General features: G+C 43.9%; 1 protein-coding gene across 1 annotated transcript in view; it reads left to right on the top strand.

Moving 5' to 3' along the window:
* Window positions 1-25,672, top strand: part of LOC137533913 (alpha-2-macroglobulin-like protein 1) — a 65,135-nt gene that overhangs the window by 28,238 nt on the left and 11,225 nt on the right. The window contains exons 9-15 of the mRNA XM_068255223.1: window positions 950-1,106; window positions 7,151-7,225; window positions 9,930-10,092; window positions 11,076-11,284; window positions 13,825-14,040; window positions 16,785-16,909; window positions 22,766-22,856. Of these exons, the coding sequence (XP_068111324.1) occupies window positions 950-1,106; window positions 7,151-7,225; window positions 9,930-10,092; window positions 11,076-11,284; window positions 13,825-14,040; window positions 16,785-16,909; window positions 22,766-22,856 (1,036 nt within the window). The remainder of the gene's footprint in view (window positions 1-949; window positions 1,107-7,150; window positions 7,226-9,929; window positions 10,093-11,075; window positions 11,285-13,824; window positions 14,041-16,784; window positions 16,910-22,765; window positions 22,857-25,672) is intronic.

Raw genomic sequence — 25,672 nt, 5'->3', positions numbered from 1 at the left:
GGGTGGGAGGCATGGAGGGGCGCACTTTGGTGTCTCAGCCTTGGGTGCTGGAGGACCTTGTCCCGGCTCTGGAATCTTATGTCGTTTTATGTAAAACTATAACAAATCTTGATCAAGGCAAGGTACGTCAAGATATGAGGTCCTTGGGAAAATTATAGTGAAAACAGGTGACCATCAACTACTAAATCCTTGTTATATCTTGGAATATTTGCTGTGAATACACTTATTAGGATTTTTGAACTAAGTCAGACCTGTTATCCATGGATTGTCATCTGTATGTCAACTTTAAGCTTGTTCATGTGTTGGCTCACACCAGAATTGTTGATGTACATGTCTTTGTCTATACTGCTTGAAGCAAATATAAACCACAGGGATGGTCGTAGTCAGCCAACTTCGCTACGCTGGAAATACGCGTAGTTTTACGCAATTACGCTTCGCCAAACTACGGCTTTGAAAACAAATATTCGCTTCGTATGCATTTCGTAGAATACGCGTTAAAATACGCAATTACGCGTAGTGCGAAGCGTAGTGTATGCGGATACTTATGCCCGTATGCAGAAAATTGTACGCATTAATTTCTTTATAAATGCATACATTGGAAACCCTTCTATGCGTACATTCCCCTTTCCAATGCGTAAATTTGTATGTATAAAATCGCATGCGGAAAAATAGACGCGAGTACCGCATTCGTAGTTCACTACGCAATACACATGTTAACTACTCATAGTGGGCGTAAACTACGCGTAGCGGTACTTCGCTGCGTCTAAAATCGTAAGCGTAGTTTTGAAACTTCGCCTATGAACTACTATGCGTAGATGCGAACTACGATGCGTAGATTCGCACTGGCGTAGTTTCTGCTCATCCCTGATAAACAATGTTACAAAAAAAAGCAAAAAAAAGCAAAAAAAAAAAAAAAATAACAATCTTTCTTTTTCATGCATTGATCCAGGCTTACAGCATTGGTAGTTTTCAATCTGGTGAAGTGTGAGAGGTATATATATGTGGACGACAAGCACGTTGTTGATGGTTTGGCTTGGTTGGCGAGCTTGCAACAGGAAGACGGATGCTTCCAAAATGTGGGCTTCCTGTATCACACAGACCTTCAGGTAGGGGGGCTGCACCGTTTCTGCAGCATTTACATGTTCTATGCCACTAGTGACAAACAATCTATGTCCACAAATCTTTGGACGTGGTGCCAATGTTTGTTGTGAAATGCATGCAGCTAGGCAGGGGTGTTTCTGGGTAAAATAGCGCCTATGGCAATTTAAACAGTGAAATTGTGCTGTGGCGTCCATGGCACAAGCCATGCCTGCACCCCTCTAGATACGCCTCTGCAGCCAAGAATCGAGCCTACGAAAAGCAGATGTTGATTTGCATGAATTCCAAGCTGCTAGTGATTGGCAGCAACTCAGAACAATAGTATCCCACTGATCATCTCCCCATGCCATGGTAGTTGTTTACTTTGCCTATCCACACTAGTATCGGTTCTCAGAACAACCATTTTGAAAAGTATAATTGACTTATAGGGTTAATATTTGTACTTTCATTCCCATAAACTGGCCAGGCTTTGCTGTTTTAAAAGGTTCATTTATAATAACAGAAAACGTCTATATGCAAGCTAAATTCACACGGTTTGGTGCTTACAAATTAAACTGGCAATTACATTTCTATGCAAAAACAAAGGTGTTTTTAGGCATAGGCATTACACAGGCCACTGCCTGGAGTGCCATTAGTCCTGGGGGCGCCATGCCCCTGATTAAGCCCCATCCCCTGAACTAAGCCATGCCCCCAAACAAAGCCACACCCAACAGTTTTTGTACCTTGTTCTGTCCCCTTGTGCCTCTCTCTGTCTCCTTGTGCCACCTTCAGTCCCCCTGTGCCACCTCTGCCCCGTGTGTCCCTCTATCCTCCTGTGCTCCTATCTCCTGTGCCACCTATAGTCCCCCCCCGTGCCACCTCTGCCCCACTGTGCGTCCAGAGATGGATTAAAGGGAAGTGGTGCCCTAGGCAAGCAACGACTTTGGGGCCACACTTGATGGCCACCTAGCTTTTTTGTCAAGATTTGTTGGAGGTTAGCATAAATCGGGTCCCTAGATCCTCTCTGGGCCCTAGGCACCTGCCTTAAGTTGCCTTGTGGATGATATGGCTCTGTGTGCATCCCACTGTGCCTCCCTCTGTCCCACTGTGCCTCCTTCTGTCCCTCTTTTTGCATCCCTCTGTCCCCTTGTCCCACTATCTGTTCCTGTCCCCCTCCTGCGCTCCCCCATTCCAGTGTGTAAAGGCAGAGTATAGCGCAGCAGTAGCTGTGCTCTAACCATGCCTCTGGAGTCCAGGGCTTTGCCTGTGTGACCATCCTGTCTCTCTAGTACTGGCTCTCGTCATGCAGAGTGTAATCACGCTACATGAGGTAGGAGATGCTGGGCACTAGGGCGAGTGGTAAGCAGACAGGCAGAAGCACAGCACTGGATTCCAGAGGAGAGGTGAGAGCTCGGCTTCTGCTGCTCTATACTCTGCATTTACACACTAAGCTTGGGTAGTGCAGGAACAGGGTGTGCAACAAAATGCAACAGGAACAGTCGGTTGTTTGTATCTCAGAGACTCTCTGTATTATGCATCCACTCTATACGGCACATGGTTTATATTCTCTAGTGTGTAGTGTTTTTTTTTTTTTTCTTAAGTGGGGGTGGGGAGGTGACACAGGACTTCCTGTCTGGAGTGACAAAAATGCTAGAAATGCCCCTGTGCAAGAAGGCTGCTCCAGTAGTAGCTGCTATGACCAAAGCAGAGATGATTTACAGGCAGGGCCGAATTTATATTTTTTGTGCCCATAGGCCAAGTACAGTATGTTGTGACTCCGCTTTCATGTACAGCAGCCCCCCCCCCCCATTCCATGTGCAGCCCCCTCTTCCATGTGTAACATTCGTGTACTGCAGCCCCCTCCCATTCCATGTGCAGCCCCCTCTACCATGTGTATCATCCATGTACAGCAGCGCCCCTCCCATTCCATGTGCAGCCCCCTCTTCCATGTGTAACATTCATGTACAGCAGCCCCCTCCCACTCCATGTGCAGCCCCCTCTTCCATGTGTAACATTCATGTACAGCAGCCCCTCCCATTCCATGTGCAGCCCCCTCTTCCATGTGTATCATCCATGTACAGCAGCCCCTCCCATTCCATGTGTATCATCCATGTACAGCAGCGCCCCTCCCATTCCATGTGCAGCCCCCTCTTCCATGTGTAACATCCATGTACTGCAGCTCCTCCCATTCCATGTGCAGCCCCCTCTTCCATGTGTAACATTCATGTACAGCAGCCCCTCCCATTCCATGTGCAGCCCCCTCTTCCATGTGTAACATCCATGTACTGCAGCTCCTCCCATTCCATGTGCAGCCCCCTCTTCCATGTGTATCATCCATGTGCTGCAGCCCCTTCCATTCCATGTGCAGCCCCCTCTTCCATGTGTATCACCCATGTACAGCAGCCCCTCCCATTCCAGGTGCAGCCCCCTCTTCCATGTGTACCATCCATGCACAGCAGCCCCTCCCATTCCATATGCTGCCCCCTCTTCCATGTGTATTATCCATGTACTGCAGCCCCCTCCCATTCCATGTGCAGCCTCCTCTACCATGTGCATCATCCATGTACAGCAGCCCCCTCCCATTCCATGTGCAGCCTCCTCTACCATGTGTAACATCCATGTACAGCAGCTCCTCCCATTCCATGTGCAGCCCCCTCTTCCATGTGTATCATCCATGTACTGCAGCCCCTCCCATTCCATGTGCAGCCCCCTCTTCCATGTGTATCATCTATGTACTGCAGCCCCACCCATTCCATGTGCAGTCCCCTCTTTCATGTGTATCATCCATGTACAGCAGCCCCTCCCATTCCATGTGCAGCCCCCTCTTCCATGTGTATCATCCATGTACTGCAGCCCCTCCCATTCCATGTGCAGCCCCCTCTTCCATGTGTAACATCCATGTACTGCAGCCCCTCCCATTCCATGTGCAGTCCCCTCTTTCATGTGTATCATCCATGTACAGCAGCCCCCTCCCATTCCATGTGCAGCCCCATCTTCCATGTGTATCATCCATGTACTGCAGCCCCTTACATTCCATGTGCAGCCCCCTCTTCCATGTGTAACATCCATGTACTGCAGCCCCTCCCATTCCACGTGCTGCCCCCTCTTCCATGTGTATCATCCATGTACTGCAGCCCCACCCATTCCATGTGCAGCCCCCTCTTACATGTGTATCATCCATGTACAGCAGCCCCTCCCATTTCATGTGCAGCCCCCTCTTCAGTGTATCATCCATGTACAGCAGCCCCTCCCATTCCATGTGCAGCCCCTCTTCCATGTGTATCATCCATGTACTGCAGCCCCACCCATTCCATGTGCAGCCCCCTCTTCCATGTGTATCATCCATGTACAGCAGCCCCTCCCATTTCATGTGCAGACCCCTCTTCAGTGTATCATCCATGTACAGCAGCCCCTCTCTTTCATAAACAGCTACCTTGGACATCCAATTCCTCTTTCCCTGTGTTTCTCCCCATTTCCAGCCTCCTCTTTCATATGTAGCAATCCCCCTTTCATTTTCAGGTGCCCCCTAGGGTTGCAGCCGCACAAGGCCAAGGCCTTTGCGGCCTTTCCAGAAACCTGGCCCTGTATACAGGCATGATGTTGGATATTAGGGCCTGGGCACATTTTGACATTTCTCCTCAACAGATTTCAGCAATGTGAATTAGTGTGTGATATGCAGGGACATCAGACAGTGCATAGACAGCGCTGCCTGGTGGTTACACTGATGTGCAGCACAGCAGTGCATCCCAAGAACACATGGGTGCATCCATTTTTAGACAACACCATGTCCCTATCGCTGTCCTTGAGTAGAGACAGAACTGCAAATGAGAGCAACACAATTGCCATGCACTTAGTGGCATAGCTAAAAAAACTTTGGGCCCCAGTGCAAGTTTTACATTGGGCCCCCCAAGCATGCATAACAATTCATATGGCGTAACCAAACCAGCCAAAAACATCCACAGTATGAGAGGTGGAAGCAGATGAGGGAAACAGTTTATTAAAGGACCACTATCATGAAAAAAGTCTGACAGAACTGACAGGTTTTGGGTCAGTCCATCTTCTCATGGGGATTTTCAGGACTTTCTTTGTTTCAACAGCATTTCCTGAACAGCAGTTTAACTGCCAAAATAGTAAGTTACCAGCCAGCCTCCCTACTCACTTGCACACTATCCTGTCAGTTAGACTTTGCAACTGCTGTTCAGGAAATGCTGTTGAAAACAAAGAAAACCCTGAGAATCCTCCATGAGGAGATGGACTGGTCCAAAACCTGTCGGTTCTGTCAGATTTCACTGCCTACTTTTTTGAGATAGTGGTCCTTTTATGATTTCCACTATGCAAAGCATCGATAGAAGTGATCATTACCAGCATAGCGCAGTTGAAGAGCTAATGCTGCGGTTAAAGAGGAACTCCAGTGAAAATAATGTACCGTATATACCCGGATACAAGTCGACCCCGTGTATAAGTCGACCCCAATATTTGACCCTCATAAGCTGGAATTTTTCAATTACTCAGGTATAAGTCTATCCAGCAAAGTTAATGGCTGCATTCGAGGATCAGGATGGGTAAAAGGATGAATTTCATACAACATTGTAGTCATTATACCCTCCTGGCCCCCAAGTACAGCCAATAACTCTTCAAGCACACATTCAGTCATTAACCTTCTGCCTGTAACTCCATATCCCAAATGCATGCTGCCTGCAACTCCCCCATACCCATGCTGCCTGTAATTCCCCCCTCTCTCCCACCCACCATCACCCATAGGGAGGCCCTGTCTCCATTTCACCCCTCCCTCCCACCATCACCCAAACACTTGCTGCCTGTAATTTCCCCCTCCCTCCCACCCACCCACCCACCATCACCCAAAGGGAGCCGTCTGTATCAATTTCCTACTTGTGCTGTGTAATCTGGTGTGTTTATAATTCCCTCCTCCCTCCCACCCACCATCATCCAAAAGGAGCCGTCTGTATCCATTTCCTACTTGCGCTGTTTAATCCCGTGCAAAGTGATTCCCGCAGCAGAAGCCATCACCACCATCACGTGTGCTGCTTTCTCTCTTCTCTCTTCACTCGCGCTGACCTCTGTGCTTTAGCATAGCTTCCGTCTTCTGACATCGGGAGGCGGAGCTACGCTACAGCACGGAGGTCAGCGCGAGTGAAGGGAGAAGAGAGGACACAGCGCACGCTGATGGGGGTGACGGCTTCTGACGCGGAAATCGCTTTGCACAGGTTTAAACCGCGCAAGTAGGAAATTGATACAGACGGCTCCCTCTGGATGATGGTGGGTGGGAGGGAGGGGGGAGTTAAAAAGACACTGGTATATTGGCTATAAGTTGGGAAATTTAGGACTACTCGTATATAAGTCCCCCCCCCCCCACACACTTTTATACTTTGAGTCAGTCCTAAATTTCTCGACTTATAGCTGAGTATATACGGTAATAAAAAAAAGTGCTTCATTTTTACAATAATTATGTATAAATGATTTAGTCAGTGTTTGCCCATTGTAAAATATTTTAAATCCCTGATTTACATTCTGACATTTATTACATGGTGACATTTTTACTGTTGACAAGTGATGTAGCTGCTGCTTGGTGTTTTGGCAGTTGGAAACAGCTGTGAACAGCTATTTCCCACAATGCAACAGGGTTCACAGACAGGAAACTGCCAATAGTACGTACTCAGAATTTCTTTGTGGGAGTGGTTTCACCACAATATCAGCCATACAGTGCCCCCTGATGGTCTGTTTGTGAAAAGGAATAGATTTCTCATGTAAAAGGGGGTATCAGCTACTGATTGGGATAAAGTTCAATTCTTGGTCGGAGTTTCTCTTTAAGTGAAGTCCCCTATTAGGTTCCTCTGATCCAAGGACCTCAGTCTGGTCACAACCTCTGCGTCCCCTATTGCTACACCACTGCATGCACTTCTGTAAAAGGCATTACAGCAATTTGAAAGTGTGGTTCGGCCCTTAGCCAGGTAGGAAACATTTATAGACAATAAGGAGGTGTGAGGGTTGATGCTGATAAGTTATCTTTATTTTTACCTGAGTGTGACAGTAATTTGTTTCCTCTTGTTATTAGGGCGGACAAGATAGTAGCACGTCACTTACGGCGTATGTTCTCCAGGCATTTTTAGAAAAAGGAGATCCGCAATATGTAAGTATCTGCCACTACGCACAGATAAATGTGTGTATTAGTAAGTAAGTATTTCCTGAAGAAGGTTTTTTGTAACTGGCCTATTGTTTTTGGTCTATACACTTGATGCAAACCTGTTAACCACTTCTCCAGTGAGGGGTTCGCCAATAACTTTATCACTACTTATGACGCCAAAATGATCTATACATCATTTTTTTTCCACCAATTAGGCTTTCTTTGGGTGGTACGTTTTGCTAGGAATTATTTTTGTCTAAATACGTTTTAACAGGAGTAATAAGAAAAAAAAATGAAAAATTCATAATTTCTCTCTTCATTATTATAGTTTTCGGCCATAATAGTTTTAAAATAAAAAATGCTACTGTGGATAAAACCCACACATTTTATTTGCCCATTTGTCCCAGTTATTACAACATTTAAAATATGTCCCCAGTACAATGTATGGTGACATTATTTTATTTGGAAGTAAAGGTGTATTTTTTCCGTTTTGCGACCGTCACTAATTACAAGCCCTTATTTGCAAAAATAACAATTATATAAACTCATGACATATTAAAAAATTTAGTCCCTAAGGTAACTATGTACTTTTTTTAAAATGTCCCTATTTATTTTTTATACCAGTGTTTTATTTTGATAACTATGGGAAAGGAGGTAAGGAGTTTATTTATGGGGTATTTTATGTTTTTTTTTTTTTTTTCGGTGTAATGTGTGTAGGGTGTATTTTTACTATTTGGCCATAAGATGTCCCCCCCCCCCCCCACACACACACACACACACACACTTTATCTCCCTGTGTGTACGCTAAAAGGAAATAATGTGTGTATGTTTTTACTTTCAGTTTGACAATGACCACACAATGACCACAGCATCTCATTGATGCCGGTGGTCGCTGATCACACTTAGATCGGCAAATGGAACCTGTGTTGCCTGTCACTGATCTATCTACAGGCAGCGATGAGAATGCGTGTGGGAGTGCGCACAGCGGCGATCGCGGCGGGAGATGTATATCTATGCCCCTGGAAAGGAAACAGTCCTCCCACGGATATATTGTCTTATATCTAAAGGACATCTGAAGCAGACATTTTTTTATACATACCTATGTAGAGGGAAGGGTCTGGATACCATAAAGCTTTCCTGGTTCTTGCTCCATTCCGTCATGCCTGCGCTGTCTCCAGTGAAAGCTGCTCATTCTTTTAGGTTTTCAGCACTGCACATGCAGCCTTCTTTCAGATGCTGCTTTCAATGGCGCTATACTCACATCCTGAAGACAAACACATCCATACTGCATGCCTGTACGTCAGGGCTCGCCCATGCACAGTACAGATGCGCTCATCTGTACCCGAGTACTTCTGAACGCTGCACGAGATCAGCAACCTCATCTCATATATCAAAATGTCAACAAAACTTTTTATGGGTGATCAATGGTTGGTAGTGTAAGGAACAATACAAAGCTAGCAAGGGCAGCAGATCAAACTATTCACAATCAGTCTCAGATATCTACAGTATAAACAATACAGTGACATTTCTAAAGTGCTTTTCGCCCTTAAAGAGAACCTGTAACAAAAAAAGTTCCCCTACGGGGTACTCACCTCGGGAGGGGGAAGCCTTAGGGTCCCAATGAGGCTTCCTCCTCCGCTGTTCTGTAGTCAATCCAGTGCTGGCTCCCCCGAAGTGTCCCGGAATCCTTCCCTGACAAGCGCTGATTTATTTACCTTTCTTGGCTCCAGCGGGGGCCCTGTTGCGGCTCTCCGCGCAGAGATAGGCGAAAATAGCCGATCTCAGCCAGGTCCTCTCTACTGCGCAGGCACAGGAGACTTGCACCTGCACAGTAGAGCGGCCCGACAGCGATCTATTATTTTCGCCTGTCTCTGAGGCGGAGAGCCGATACTGCGCCTGCGCTGGAACCGGGAAGGTAAATATTTACATCCCCGCTGTTCGGGGAGTTTCATCTCCGCCCGCCGTGGGCCACCGGAGGACGGGGGAAGCCTCAATAGGATCTGGAGGCTTCCGCCACCCGAGGTGAGTACCCCCCAGGGGAGGTTTTTCTCGTTACAGGTTTTCTTTAAAGGATACCCGAACTGAAATGTGACATAATGAGATAGACGTGCATGTACAGTGCCTAGCACACACATAACTATGCTGTGTTCCTTTTTTTCTTTCTCTGCCTGAAAGAGTTAAATATCAGGTATGTAAGTGGCTGACTCAGTCCTGACTCAGACAGGACGTGACTACAGTGTGACCCCCACTGATAAGAAATTCCCCTTTTTTACCTCTTTCTTGCTCTCAGAAGCCATTTTCTGCTAGGAAAGTGTTTTATAGTTGGAATTTCTTATCAGTGAGGGTCACACTGTAGTCACTTCCTGTCTGAGTCAGGACTGAGTCAGCCACTTGCATACCTTATATTTAATTCTTTCAGGTAGAGAAAGAAAAAAAGGAACACAGCATAGTTATTTGTGTGCTAGGCACTGTACACACACATGTCTATCTCATTATGTCACATTTCAGTTTGGGTATCCTTTAAGACTCAAGTTTTCTTCAAGACTAAGTTCTGCTTAGTGTAGAGCAACAAAGAAGAAGAAGCCCAAGAAGTCAGAAACCAGATATCCTCTGTTGTTTTATACATTATTATTTATATATATATATTGTGCACCCTTATGCAAGTGGTTCCATGTTGGCCCATATGTTCACTGCGTCTCTATCTTCTCAGGATGATGTAATAAACAAAGCGAAGATATGCTTGGAGAAGTGCCTGGAACCAGAAACTAGCACCTACGCCAAGGCATTGTGTGCCCACACCTTCACGCTGACTGGTGACACAGACCAAAGGCAGCAACTACTGGAGCAATTAGACACAGTGGCTATAAAGACAGGTATATCAGATGGCCGGGCTTCACAGTGATTGTATAAAGTAGCCAGAGTGGAGAGGAGTTTTACTAATGGTAAAAGCCTTAGGGGGAAAGTCTTGATCACATAACCTGCCAAAACCCACAATTTGGTCATTCATTTGCTTACAGCACTCATTCAGTCTGTCATAGTAGAGCAGTGGTCACTCAGTCTTCTATGGCAAACCAGTCACACAGCCTGTGACAGAGCAGTGGTTACTCAGCCTGTCACAGCAATACAGAGGTCACTCAGCCTGCTGTGGCAGAACAGTGGTCACTCAGCCTGCTGTGGCAGAGCAATGTTCATTCAGCTTGCCAAAGCAATGCAGCAGTCACTCAGCCTGCTGTGGCAGAGCAATTTTCATTCAGCTTGCCAAAGCAATGCAGCAGTTACTCAGCCTGCTGTGGCAGAGCAATGTTCTTTCAGCTTGCCAAAGCAATGCAGCAGTCACTCAGCCTGCTGTGGCAGAGCAATGTTCTTTCAGCTTGCCAAAGCAATGCAGCAGTCACTCAGCCTGCTGTGGCAGAGCAATGTTCATTCAGCTTGCCCCAGCAATGCAGCGGTCACTCATCCTGCTGTGGTAGAGCTGTGGTCACTAAGCTTGCCCCAGCAATGCAGCGGTCATTCATCCTGCTGTGGTAGAGCAGTGGTCACTCAGCCCGTCACGGTAATGCATCAGTCATTCAGCGTGCTGTGGTAGAGCAGTGGTCACTAAGACACAAACAGTAGTTAAATCAATTCAGCTAGTGGAAGCTCAAGTGGTGCTCCAGGGGACTGTGGCCTACTGTCTGGAGCATATATCAAATGGGGTAGAGGTGCTCATCCAACAAGCTTGAAACCAGGTGGATGTGGGGCCCAGCTGATCCGGCATCCAGGGATTAACAGAACGCCTAAGAGAAGTCGGGCCTAGTCATGCTTTTTAAATAAAAACAGGCTTATTGACGTACTGCCTACAATTTGTCTTTGTCAGATAATGAAAAATATTGGACAAATGGTGCTGTGCCCCCCGATCCACAGGCTACACCAGTAACATCAATAGAAGTGGAAATCTCTGCACGTTGCCTTCTGGCATACACATCTCAACAGACCCCATCTCAGGAGGATCTTGGGGCAGCTGTGCCCATAGTCAACTGGTTAACTAAACACCAAACTGCCTCGGGAGGATGGTTTAGCACTCAGGTAATGCTGTTTCTTAAAGCTTACCAGAAGTGTTTTGTGACATGATGAGATAAACATAGGTACCTATAATTAGTGATGGTCAAGTATATGCAAATAACTTTGTGTTGATGCAAATTTATGCAAAGTGTATGCAAATGTATGCAGCTTGTAAATTAACCAATCAAATTTTACCTCAGCAAGATTTGATTGGTTCATTTTCAAGCTGCATACATTTTCATAAAATTTTGCATAAATTTGCATCTACTCGAAGTTAATTGCATCTACTTGACCATCACTACATATAATACTAGCCCTACTAAAAAAATATCTTGAATCCCTTTCTGGTATAAAGAGTGTTATTCTGCTATCTACCATTGCTAAATTTCATGGTGCCGCTATTTGATGCACACAATCTTGAGACTTTTTGGTGCTTTTCCTTGGTAAGTCTCTTCGGCATTTTTATGTTTTTGTTTTTTTAGAGAAACAAAGGCTGAATGTGAAGCAAAAAGAATGGTTATATCTGTTATAAGGGAAAATGATTAGTGTACCTGATAGTTGATAGAGACAACTACACCAGTTGCAGTAGAGGAATGATTTTGCTGCATTTAGGGTGAACGTCATAAATGATACAAGTACTGCTTCTTTTTTCATGCCATGCTAAATATAATTTTGCTCAAGCCAGGTAACATTAGCGCAAGGTAATTAGGGTGTAGGTATACTTTTAATGTTATTTTGCTAATATAATATTACTCTAGGCACAACCTACACAATTTGGTTGTGCCGATAAAATGTAGCGGTTATATACCATAGCAGTAATATATACTGAAACAATGATATCCGCTGCCACAAACATTCATTTCGGTTATATGTACTGTACATCTGATCACCACAGTCTCTGTTTTGGTTCAGATGCCTTGAAAAATGTTACAATTTAGCATACATGTAAACACATACAAATAGTGATAGTCAAGTAGATGCAAATAACTTTGATGCAAATGTATGCAAATTTTTATGCAAATTTACGCAGCTTGAAAATGAACCCATCAAATCCTGCTCAGGTAAAATTTGATTGGTTCATTTTCAAGCTGCATACATTTGCATGAACATTTGCATCAACTCGAAGTTATTTGCATCGACTTGACTATTACTACATATAAAAAAGTATATTTCTTCCAGAGTAAAATGAGCCATGCTAGTCACTAAGTGCTTTCAAATAGAAAGAAAACCCTGAAGACACCGCCCCCCCCCCTCTTTCCCATGAGGAGATGGGCCAGCCCAAGACCTGTCGGTTCTGTCACATTTCCACTACCTTCCGTAAGTGACAGCAACATCATAGAAAAGCAATTTATGGCTCATTTTACTCTGGAAGAAACGCACACCTTATTTGTATGTATTTTCTAAATTTTAAGATTTTTGCTATAGTGGTCCTTTAAAGAGAGACTATGGAGAGGGTAGGTAGGCACTCAGTGTGAATTGCAGATGGAAAAATCTCGCTGAAAGGCAGTGTAGCAAACTTCAGCAGAAGCTACGTGCTCACGACATGGGGAATTCAAACATTGTGACCATATCATATAGGAAAAGGAGAACAGAAAATGTCTGGCACTGTAGCTTTAATGCGTGACAGCAGGTGTACAAAAATATTGCATACAACGCATACAAGGACAATGTCCGTGGAAGTGATGGTACTTATCGTGCTCTTGCTGAAGGTGGGGAGGCAACTGTGGGCGCCAGTGGGTGCACGGCTCTACAGCCGTTTCGCAATGGGGTAAGCCTTGCTTCTTCGGAGGCTTCTCGTGCACGAGAAGCCTCCGAAGAAGCAAGGCTTACCCCATTGCGAAACGGCTGTAGAGCCGTGCATCCACTGGCGCCCACAGTTGCCTCCCCACCTTCAGCAAGAGCACGATAAGTACCATCACTTCCACGGACATTGTCCTTGTATGCGTTGTATGCAATATTTTTGTACACCTGCTGTCACGCATTAAATCTACAGTGCCAGACATTTTCTGTTCTCCTTTTCCTATATGATATGGTCCTTTAAAGAGACACTGAAGCGAAAAAAAAAATATGATATTATGATTTGTATGTGTAGTACGGCTAAGAAATAAAACATTAAGATCAGATACATCAGTCTAATTGTTTCCAGTACAGGAAGAGTTAAGAAACTCCAGTTGTTATCTCTATGCAAAAAAGCCATTAAGCTCTACGACTTTCAAAGTCATGGAGAGGGCTGTCTTCTGACTTTTATTATCTCAAGTGTTTTCTTTTGCTCTGCCAGAGGAGAGGTCATTAGTTCACAGACTGCTCTGAAAGAATCATTTTGAATGCTGAGTGTTGTGTAATCTGCACATATTATAGAATGATGCAATGTTAGAAAAAACACTATATACTGGAAAATAAAAATATGAGAATATTTTCTTTGCTGCTAATCTTCTAGTAATTATTCATAGTACACAACCAATTCATTATATCATATATATTTTTTTTGCTTCAGTGTCTCTTTAATATTGAATTTATGAGCCCATCCCCGAGTACAATCTTAACTTTTTCCTATGGCCCATTAGGACACGGTCGTTGGTCTCCAGGCACTATCTGCCTATGGAAGTCACACGTTCACTCCAGGAGTTACCCCTGTTATTACAATCACTGATGACCAAGGCTTCAATGAAACTGTGGAGGTGGATCCAGGGAAACTGACAGAGGTGCAGAAAAGGGGGCTCTCCCATATCCCGAGCACATGTACACTGGAGGCGTCTCGGGGCGGCTGTGCCTATATACAGGTAATATGCAGACTAATGTGTGGGGCATTCTATGGCTTTTCCTAGACTGGTAAAAGGTGATTTAAATGTCAATGTATTTTGGTTGTCCTAAAACATGCTTTTCATGGACCTTGTATCAACATTTTTACAGCTCATGGATAGCTTTAGCTTTTAAATAGAGATGAAATAAAACTTTGTGTTTTCATAATTATGACACGAAATTTGTAATTTGGACACAACATTATAATTCATAATTATCAGACCATTCATAATCCTAATTTCATCATTTGTAATTTTGTGTCATAATTTTGTGTTAACTCGCAATTTTGTGTTTAATTTTTTTGTTACTTATATTTTGATGTAAAGCAAAATGTGTCCCGAAAAATACTTGTTGTTACGAAAATGTTAGTAACTACGGCAATTTAGTTTTTGGTCATAATTATGCAAAATTTCTGGAAACTAGTTACTAGTTTACGATTGTTTCATTACAATTGTAATTACAAAAATTACACAAAAAAGAGAAACCGTAACCAAGAATTGAACTTCATCCCAATCAGTAGCTGATACCCCCTTTCTTGTGAGAAATCTTTACCTTTTCTCAAACGGATCATCAGGGGGCTCTGTATGGCTGATATTGTGGTGAAACCCCTCCCACATGTGTGATGTCAGGACCATGGTCCTGGCAGTTTCCTGTCTGTGAACCTCATTGCATTGTGGGAAATACCATATTTCCCCGAAAATAAGACACTGTCTTATATTAATTTTACCTTCAAAATATGTGGTAGGGCTTATTTTCAGAGAGGTCTTATATTTTGTGGGGGTAGCCAGATCCCCTTTAGTATATATAGTCAGACCCCCCTGTATAGCCAGTGTATATAGTCAGAGCCCCCTTATGTTTGCTGAGCTGCTCATCTTACCTAAAGTCTGGATCCCCCTGCAGTTTATGCCGGCATAGCGGTGCGCACATCAGCAGAGACTTGCGGCGAAAGCAGCTACGGTAATGTATCCAGTAACAGCGCCAACAGGAAGTAAACAGAGGTCACTTCCTGTATAGGGCAGCGCTGTTACTGGATACATTACCGTAGCTGCTTTCGCCACAAGTCTCTGCTGATGTGCGCACCGCTATGCCAGCATAAACTGCAGGGGGATCCAGACTTTAAGGTGGGGGCCAGGAGCGAGAGATGATTAGGTAAAGCGTTTGAGTGAGCGGGTGAGCATGGGGGGAACTCTGCCACTAGGTCTTATTTTCGGGGGATGTCTTATATTTCAAGCATGCTTGAAATATAAGATAGGTCTTATTTTTAGGGGATGTCTTATTTTAAGGGAAAGACGGTAGCTGTTTACAGCTGTTTCCAACTGCCAAAAAAGCAAGCAGCAGCTACTTTTACTGACATCACCTGCCAGCAGTAAAAATGTCACCATGTCACCATGTGATAAATGTCAGAATATAAATCGGGGATTTAAAAGATTTTACAATGGGCAAACACTGACTAAATCATTTATACATAATTGTTGTAAAAATGAAGCACTTTTTAAATTACATTATTTTCACTGGAGTTCCTCTTTAAGCTAGGTTTTTTGGGTTATGGAAAAGGTTCATATTAGCTTCAGCTTGAAAAAACTTTAGGAAGTAGTTTAGAGTTAATTATTTATCATCAAAAGGTGAGCAGCCTTTCTCAACATTTTTACTCTTGTCTCTGATCAGATAATGTTTGTATGAATCTTTGAAGCTAGGCTTCCTGTTTCACTGTTGATCGAGAGATTTTTATGAACATTAAATGATGATTCTGGCTTTCACTACTACTCTATGTCCTCTTTGACCTTTTGGATTAGTTTACGGAAGCACCCCGTCATGCCCCATTGTGACAGTTTCACAAAAAGTCTGTAGCGGCTGTATTTAAAGTGTTGGCCTTAGCATAAGCCATAAAGGGGAGGTGGTAAAAGGCTGGCACAAGCTAGGGGGTTATGTAAGGTAGAAAGATAGAAAAGAATTCTAGAGATGAATAATCATAATCTGCTAATTACAAAAAAAATTTCAGGTAAAATTTCACATTTACAGCCACACATAATAACGATCTAGAAATTAAATTGATCTCAGGTAACCCATCCGTAATTTTGCATAATTACGTGTAATTTTGTGATGACTCTAACGGTTAATAGCAAAGCCCACATACATGATATCGTCACCAAAACTGCTTCATATATTAAGGAGAATGGTGAGAATTTTTTTTCTCAAAAAGACCTTGTTTTGAAAAAAATATATATTTAAAAATGTAAAGGAAAAATGGTAAAATGGCACATGACTCCACATGTGTAAACTTTATAGAATAACTCCTCTCCTCTGTGTTTATCATTACTGATTCACCAGACAAAAATAGAGAAGCCTGAAGCCCATTTCAAGGTGCTGGTTTAATAATAATATGGTTTAATGGTTTAATATTATTTAGCTCAATTTAAAAAAAAAAATTGTGAAAAATATTTTAGAACTTGCCGTTTTTGAGCAGTTTCAGGCCCTGTGGGAGGAGCTGCTACTTGGATTGCATCATCCTGCTGTGGAGACTGAAAGGGTGTGGTCACAGACTTAAGTCTCTTGGAACATGACAACCTAAAGTGATTGCAGCTTGTAGTGCAAGCAGTGGGCACTGGGCAGAGTCTGGTTATAGATAACATAATTGACCACAGCCATTTCATGACTAAATAACTGGGTTTAGTGTTGTTGTGCTTGCATTTGTATTGTATATATGTGCGTATTCTCCATGTTTCAGGTGGCGCTGTGGTACAATACTGAAGAGGCAGAGGCAGACAGCTTGTTTTCCCTCACTGTGGATACTGCAGCGGTCCATTGCCCTCCAGACCCAGTCCCGTCCTTCACCATATCCTTCACTACCTCGTAAGTAATCTGCAGCACATGAAAAAATGTTTTAACCACTTAAGGACCATGGGCTTAAACCCCCTAGTGACAAGGCTATTTTTTCAAATTAGGCCACTGCAGCTTTAAGGGCTCTCTGCATGGCCGTACAACTCAACACACAAGTGATCCCCCCCCCTTTTCTGCCCACCAACAGAGCTTTCTGTTGGTGGGCTGTGATTGCTCCCCCAATGTTAATTTATTTTATAAAAAATAATGATTTGTTTATTTTTTCAATAAATGTAGCAATTTTTAAAAAATATTTTTTAATCCTCAGTTCCTCCCCCTACTAGCCATTCAGCGCGATCGGCTGTCATAGGCTTCAGCCAATGAAAGCTGATTGCTTCTCTGCCACCCAGGGGGACAGCCGTGTCACACGGCTGTCCCCAGTACAGCGCTACCTTAGATAGTGCTGCAGTGCTGTACATTGTAAATACACGGTGGTTTCACCATCGAACAGTCTCCTAGCGGCGATTGCTGCTGGGAGACTGATGACAGAGCTGAGCCATTCAAGCAGGGATGCGCGCGCATCGGCGCACATGATCTTCTGCAAAACCCCGCCCCAGGACTGCACGCTAGTTGGCGTGGAGTGGTCCTGGGGATCCCGCCTCGTTCACGCCAATTGGCCAATCTAATCTAACCAGATTTTGTAGAGTTGAGGCCCATTGAAATGTAACAGTTGAAAAGAGGGCGAGATGCATCCTACTGAGGAAAAAAACCTGATAGTGGGCACTGGGGAGCCCCAATAAAATAGTGGCCAGGGAGAATAGAGCCATGCATCAGCAAGGTAGAGTGTCTTTAGCATTAGATGTCGGCAGGGAGGGGTCTTTAGTGTTGGGAGTAGGGGGGGGGGCTTAGTGTCAGGCATTTGGGGGAGGGAGTTAAGGTTAGGCACCACCAGGGGAGTCTTACGGTTAGACAGGCAACACCAGGGGGTCTTAGGGTTAGGCATCGGTAAAGGTGTGAGTAGGGTTAGGTCATAATAAAATATCTGCAAATATTGCTGATATTTTACTATTTTAACTGATGTTCTACTATCAGCTGTTTCCTGAGCCCTTTTCAATGGGTGCCTTTATTAGATGTATGCCTTAGAGATGCTCACTATCATTTAAAGCAGTGATAATTTCAGGTGAATTTTTAGGTGTAATTACTGTAGAGACAAGGGGCCTGATTCACAAAGCGGTGCTAACAGTTAGCACGCTGGTGAAAAGCCCTTTATCATGCCTAAACTCAGTTTAGGCATGATAAGTTTAGGTGTGATAAGTTTAGGCATGATAACTTTAGGCGTGATAAGTTTAGGCGTGATAAGTTTAAGCGCCAACTGGGTTAGCACCGCAGTGCAAAGCTGATCAAAAGTTTTGTGCTAGCAAAGTCTGGTGTACTTCGCATAAAGTTTAATGGCGCTGCTTTGCGTGCGGGACTTTGCAAGCGATCTAAACTTATCTAAACGTATGGGGCTCGATTCACCAAGCGGTGCAAAGTGTTAGCACCGTGGTGAAAAGGCCCTTATCACGCCTAAAGTCACTTTAGGCATGATAAGTAGAAACTCGCGCGAAGTTGCCGCGCGCAAAGTTTTGCGCGCGCAACCGCGCGCGTGCGCGCGCAGCGTCCCCGCTTCGCGCGAAGCTCCCATTTAGCCCTATGGGACTTTGCGCGCGCTCTCACGCGCGAACGCGCGAACGCGCGTTCGCGCGGTAACTTCGCGCGAAGAGCAGGAAAAAGCGGTGATAACTCAGTGGTGAAAAGGTCATCACGCCTAAAGTCTTTTAGGCGTGATAACTGGGTTATCACCGCTTTGTGAATCGAGCCCATTATGCCTAAACTTATCACACCTAAACTTATCACACTTAAACTTATCACGCCTAAACTAGCTTTTCACCAGCGTGGTGCAATGGTTATCATGCCTAAAGTCTCTAACTGAGTTAGCACCGCTTTGTGAATCGAGCACAAGGTTTTTATCTACAGCCTGTTGTGTTTTATGCATGTGAAGGATGAGCAGTGGGTGGAGCTGAACAATTGTGGTCATTCATGTTGACATTGTAGAACATGTGTAGTGATTCTAAATGTTCACTTTTCAGTCAATGGGCTCGATTCACAAAGCGGTGCTAACCCAGTTAGAGACTTTAGGCGTGATAACCATTGCACCACTCTGGTGAAAAGCCAGTTTAGGCGTGATAAGTTTAGGTGTGATAAGTTTAGGTGTGATAAGTTTAGGCATGCTAAGTTTAGATAAGTGTAGATAGCGTGCAAAGTCCCGCACGCAAAGCAGTGCCATTAAACTCTATGCGAAGTGCACCAGACTTTGCTAGTGCAAAACTTTTGATCAGCTGTGCACTACGGTGCTAACGCAGTTGGTGCTTAAACTTATCATGCCTAAACTTATCACACCTAAACTTAACATGCCTAAACTTATCACACCTAAACTTAGCACACCTAAACTTATCATGCCTAAACTGAGTTTAGGCATGATAAAGGGCTTTTCACCAGCGTGCTAACTGTTAGCACCGCTTTGTGAATCAAGCCCAATGAATATCTATTTTTGACACACGAATAGGAGCTGAGGTTTGTTAGTACAGTAGTGGCTGGATAGTGTACTGGTTAAGGGCACCACCTTTGACATGGGAGACCAGGGTCAGTACCTATTCGGTAAGCAGTTCAAGGCAAGACTCCCTAACACTTCGGGGTGGCCTCTTGAGCATGTCTCAGTGCCTGCACTCTTGAGCGCTTTGAGTCCGACGGGAGAAAAGCGCTATACAAATGTTTGGATTATTGTTATATTGTATATATTATAGTAAAATGAGCACAGATCGTAGCACTGGAACTACCAGGGAAAAGGTAAAACTGCAAAACAGGATAATACAATAAAACAATATGGGCTCGATTCACAAAAGCGTGCTAACATTTAGCACGACAGTGATAAGCTGCTTTGCACGTGATATCATGTGCTAAGTATCATTATCATGTGCTAAGCATCATTATCACGTGCTAAGCATCATTATCACGTGCTAAGTATCATTATCACATGCTAAGTATTATTATCACGTGCTAAGCATCATTATCACGTGCTAAGTATCATTATCACATGCTAAGTATTATTATCACGTGCTAAGTATTATTATCGCGTGCTAAGTATCATTATCACATGCAAAGCATTATTATCACATGCTAAGTATCATTATCATGTGCTAAGTATCATAATCTTGTGCTAAGTATCATTATCACGTGAAGTCACTGCAGATCACGCAAACAGAATGTAGATCATGAATTATTACTGTATACAGTACATAAAGCGACGCACGTTAAACTTTGTGTGCGCCGTATTACATTAGCGCACATGTTAATTGTAAGCACCATTGCCGATTCCATTTCCAAACTCTATCTTCTGATCGTGCGACGCGCCGTAGTTTTCAATAGCATTCCGCACTTAGCGCGTGAAGCGTAACGCCATTTGCGTGATAAAACTTTACACACAAATGGTGGAAAATGTTCACGTACACAATGGGCTCGATTCAATAAAGCGTGATAACTCAGTTATTACGTGTAAAGGCTTTGCACGTGCAAACGCGCATGTAAAACATTGTGCGCGTGAACAGTTTCCACCATCCGCGTGTTAAGTTTTATCGCGCGAATGACGTTACACTTCATGCACAAAGTGCGGAATGCCATTGAAAATTCATGCGCAAAGTGCGGAATGCCATTGAAAACTACGCCACTTTGCACGATCAGAAGATAGTTTGGTAATGAAATCAGCAATGGTGCTTACATGTGCGTTAATGCAATACGGCGCTTGCAAAGTTTAACGCACGTCGCTTTATGTACTGTATACAGTTATAATTCATGATCTACATTCCGTTTGCATGATCTGCAGTGACTTCACGTGATAATAATACTTAGCACGTGATAATGATACATAGCACATGATTATGATACTTAGCACGTGATAATGATACTTAGCACGTGATAATGATACATAGCACGTGACAATAATACTTAGCACGTGATTATGAAACTTAGCACGTGATTATGATACTTAGCACATGACAATGATACTTAGCACGTGACAATGATACCTAGCACGTGATTATGATACTTAGCACGTAATTATGATACTTAGCACATGACAATGATACTTAGCACGTGATTATGATACATAGCACGTAATTATGATACTTAGCACGTGACAATGATATTTAGCACGTGATGATGATACATAGCACGTGATAATGATACATAGCACGTGCAAAGCCTTTCAATGTGATAACTGAGTTATCACTCTTTAGTGAATCCAGCCCTTAGAATGCAATATTCAGCTACCTTATATAAATGTATACAACTAGATATAGCAAGTGACAAGATAACATAGCGATTACTAGTAGCGTTGATGTTGGAATTTGGGACCACGTGGTTTGGTACCTGTTCTGTTGCAAACACCGACTTATGCAGTGACATACCTCCTTAGACCCAGTCTGTGCAGACAGTATGGCAGCTTGCTGAGATAGTGAAATCCACAGGAAGTTTAACTCTTCAATAAGACACAGAAGTTGAATCCAATGCAGTATTATTCAGGAAGTGCAGTACAGAAGATAATGCTGATGAATATAATTCTGTAGTCTTAAGGTGGCCATACATTAGAACGATTATGGACAGATTCGACCAAGAGACAAATTTATCTCTAATCGAATCTGATTAGAGATAAATGTGTCTCTAGTCGAATCTGCCCATACACTACAGGCCGATTCCCGTCCGATTTCAGCATGAAATCATCAGGGAATCGGCCGAGCCGCCGCGTCCGCCCCGCTGCTGCCCCCAAAATGTATAAATGTGTGTAGTGTGTGCATTTACAGTATACATTACCTGTCCTGTAGCAGCTTTCGCACGGTGTCCGTCCATCTTGCCGTGTAACAGCCGCATACACGCTAGCGGTGCACAGCGTCAGACGTTATGCGCCGCCGGCGTGTATGCATAACCCAGCGAGATGGAAGGAAACCACGTGGAGGCTGATACCGGACAGGTAATGTATAAATGCACTACACTACAAACATTTATACATAGCGTCGAGGGTTTCGTCGTCTCGGCGCTCTTTCGCAATTTGGCCGCCGTACCGCCGCGCACTCGACCAACCAACTTCGGCCCGACATCTTCCAGCATGCGCAATCTACTGTGCGGCCAATTTCTGTCCCGAAATTGGTCGCTTTGTCGGTCGGGCATGCACTTGGCAGCACCAATTTTCATCCAATTCGATTATAATCGAATTGGATGGTTGATTGGTTGGTTGGTCGGCTAGTATATGGCCCCCTTCAGAAGTGTAAGAAGATATTGACAATCTAAACCCACTCTCTGCAGTCTGCAATACAGAACTGAAACTTAAATCACCTCAGGAGAAATATATTACCTCAGGAGGGAAAACAAGGAGTGGCTAGCAATAGCCTATACTAAGTATCACAGAACAGGAGGGGGGAACAGAGAAGCATATTAATACACAGAATTCAATGAGCTGCAGCAGCAGCACAGGATCTGAACAGCCATCATTTCAGCACCGGACAGCACTTAGCTCTGATACTTCCCCTTTCCAGCATTGAAATCAGGAAGTATCAGAACTAAATAAAACGCAACCCATCCTGCTGTCCGGTGCTGAAATGGTGCTGAATGTGGCTGTTCAAATTCAGGACCACCAACACTAATTACTAGTAGCTTGGGCTTGAACAATCACAAGAGCAGGCAGGGACTCAGTGCTAGACTGGCCACGCCCACAGCAATAATCAGTGTCATTTTAATCGGATAGGAAGCAACATGTTACCATGGCATTTCCAATTTAACTGACCCCTTTTTATATTTCAGCTACAATAATGAAAATAAACCTTCTAACATGGCACTCGTAATGTTCAAAATGGTGTCTGGCTTTGTGCCTGTGAGAGAGTCGGTGAATAAGGTGAGCGTTATTCTGACCTATCATTGTATCTGGTATCCCCACCACTGTGTCTTCTGACTGTGGCCCTTTCCACTGCCAAGGACCAGAACTATTAGCTAAGTGCAGTGACTGTGGCCTTTCATTTGCTCGATCAGAGGCTGCTGCCAAACATGGTCTCCATCTCTAGACAGGAAAGACACTCTCTAAGGCTACAGTGTACCTGAGGTGATAAGTAACATGATGAGATAAACATGTATATGTGCAGAGCAAAGCATATAAATTAGCAGGCTGTTTACTTGTTTTATTTTGCTACCTGAAAGAGATCATTTCTAGGCATGGAATAGGCATATAGCAAATATCACTGATAAGCTAATTACAGCCATACAAGTGTTCCTGGCAGTATCCAACTTCTGAGGGCAGGGAGAGATAAGTAGCATAACTACAGTAGTGTTGTGTGGCTTCCAGAAAGAACAGGAGACACAACACATAACTGGAGCAGATAAATATTACACTGCTCCACTGCGCTATTCTGCTATGTGAGGGACATGGTGTAGTGTGGAAGGTGTTTACAAGCCACATGGGGGATTAAGAGGTTTGGATTCCAGGAGCAGGACCCCAGGGGGTTGTGGGGGGGGTCTTGGTTGTGGGGGAGGGGGGTCTTGTAAGTTTGCTGTACCCTGGCTCAAACTGACAATGTGTGAATCAGTAAGGCCTCATTCACACTATACACACTGCCGAGCGGATTTTTACAGCGATTATGGTGTGTGACATGCAAGAACGTCAGAAGTGCACTTCTGATGCACAGATTATATGCGCTGCGCAGCAGTGCTATGCGCTATAGCACTGCTGCATGCTCAGCATTGATCCCATTCACTGTAATAAATGGGATCACCAGCACAGCAACGCAGAAGGTGTACAATCGTGTGCATTGCCTAATGTGAACGAGGCCTAACACTGAATCAGTGTACTCCTATCTGGATGGGAAGACAGTGTGCTGTGCTGTTGTTCTTTAAAGTGGAACTGTCACAAAAATCTTAAAATCTAATACACACACAGATAAGAAGTACAATTCTTCCAGAATAAAATGAGCCATAAATGACTTCTCTCCTATGTTGTTGTCACTTACAGTAGGTAGTAGAAATCTGACAATACCGACAGGTTTTGGGTTAGTCCATCTCTTCATGGGGGATTCTCAGCATGGCCTTTATTCTTTATAAAGACATGCCCTGAAAATGATTTATACAAAGATGCTGGCCAGCCTTCCTGCTCACCTACTTTTTTGGCAGTTGGACGGTGCAACTGACATTCACTAAGTGCTTTTAAAAATAAAGAAAACCCTGAGAACCCCCCTATGAGAAGATGGGCTAGTCCAAAACCTGTCGGTAATGTCAGATTTCTACTACCTACTGTAAGTGACAGCAACATAGGAGAAAAGTCATTTATGGCTCATTTAACTCCGGAAGAAACATACTTCTTAGTTGTATATGTTTACATGTATTTTAAATTTTAAGATATTCGCAACAGAGTTTCATTAAGGCCTTGTTCACATTATAAATCGCCAGCGCAATCGCAGGGGCTGAGCACTTTTGTGAACGCTTTTCTAAGTGCTTTCCCTAGAACTTTCTGGGCAATTTGCCCTCTCTTAAGCACTTTTATAAGCGCTTTTCAATGCATTTTTGTTAGTTTTTTTCTACTTTCTAGTGACAATCAGGAAGTGAACTCTTTGCCCTGGAACTGATTAATTACAATGTATTTTTTTTTCAAAAGCGCTCACCAAATTGCTTTGCAGTTTTCCTATACCTTGCATTGAAGCACAAATGCTCTAGAAATGGTGCAGGAGCCACGTTTGTACTTGTAAAGAATGCTCATTGCTCATGTGAGAAAACTCACATAGAGCAACATTGCACTAGTGCTTTTAAAAATTGCCAGCTCTTAAAAAAAAGTGAAAAGGCTCTTAATGTGAACCATCCCATACTGCTTACAATCATGCACATTTCAAACATTCGAGGGCCACTTAAAGGGAACCTAAACTGAAAGGGATATGGATGGTTCCTTTTAAACAATACCAGTTGCCTGGCAGTCCTACTGATCTCTTTGGCTGCAGTAGTGGCTGAGTCACACACCTGAAACAAGCATGCAGCTAATCCAGTCTGACTTCAGTCAGAGTATCTGATCTGCATGCTTGTTCAGGGGCTGTGTGACTACAAATATGACCTGCACCTCCACTAAACTGAGAAGAATATGGAGGTTTCCTTTTAAACAATACCAGTTGCCTGGCAGTCGTACTGATCTCTTTGGCTGCAGTAGTGGCTGAATCACACACCTGAAACAGGCATGCAGCTAATCCAGTCTGACTTCAGTCAGAGCACCTGATCTGCATGCTTGTTCAGGGGCTGTGGCTAAAAGTATTAGAGACACAGGATCAACAGTAGAGTCAGGCAACTGGTATAATTTTAAAAGGAAGAATCCATATCCTTCTCAGTTTGGATTCCCTTTAAAAATAGGCAAGAAGGGCCATATTCAGCCTGCAGCCCTTGTGGTTGACACCTGTATTCTAAAGGATGCCATCTCCTACTTTGCCTTATGGTACGAATGGCCTTGCCAGTGTGCAGGGCTGTGGAGTGGGAGTCAGAGTCGAGGAGTCGGAGCAATATTGGGTACCTGGAGTCGGAGTCTGTGATTTCATAAACTGAGGAGTCGGAAGCCGGAGTCAGATGACTTTTGTACCAAATCCACAGCCCTGGAAACTATTAGACTAAGAAGATGGAGTCGAGGAGTCTGAGTCGGTGCCATTTTGGATACCTGGAGTTGGAGTTGGAGTCGTTAGTTTCCTTAAC

This window comes from Hyperolius riggenbachi, chromosome 10 (genome assembly GCF_040937935.1).
Source record: "Hyperolius riggenbachi isolate aHypRig1 chromosome 10, aHypRig1.pri, whole genome shotgun sequence".
Lineage (NCBI taxonomy): Eukaryota > Metazoa > Chordata > Amphibia > Anura > Hyperoliidae > Hyperolius > Hyperolius riggenbachi.
Note: the sequence above shows the minus strand (reverse complement) of the source record. Positions and strands in the feature narration are given on the sequence as shown.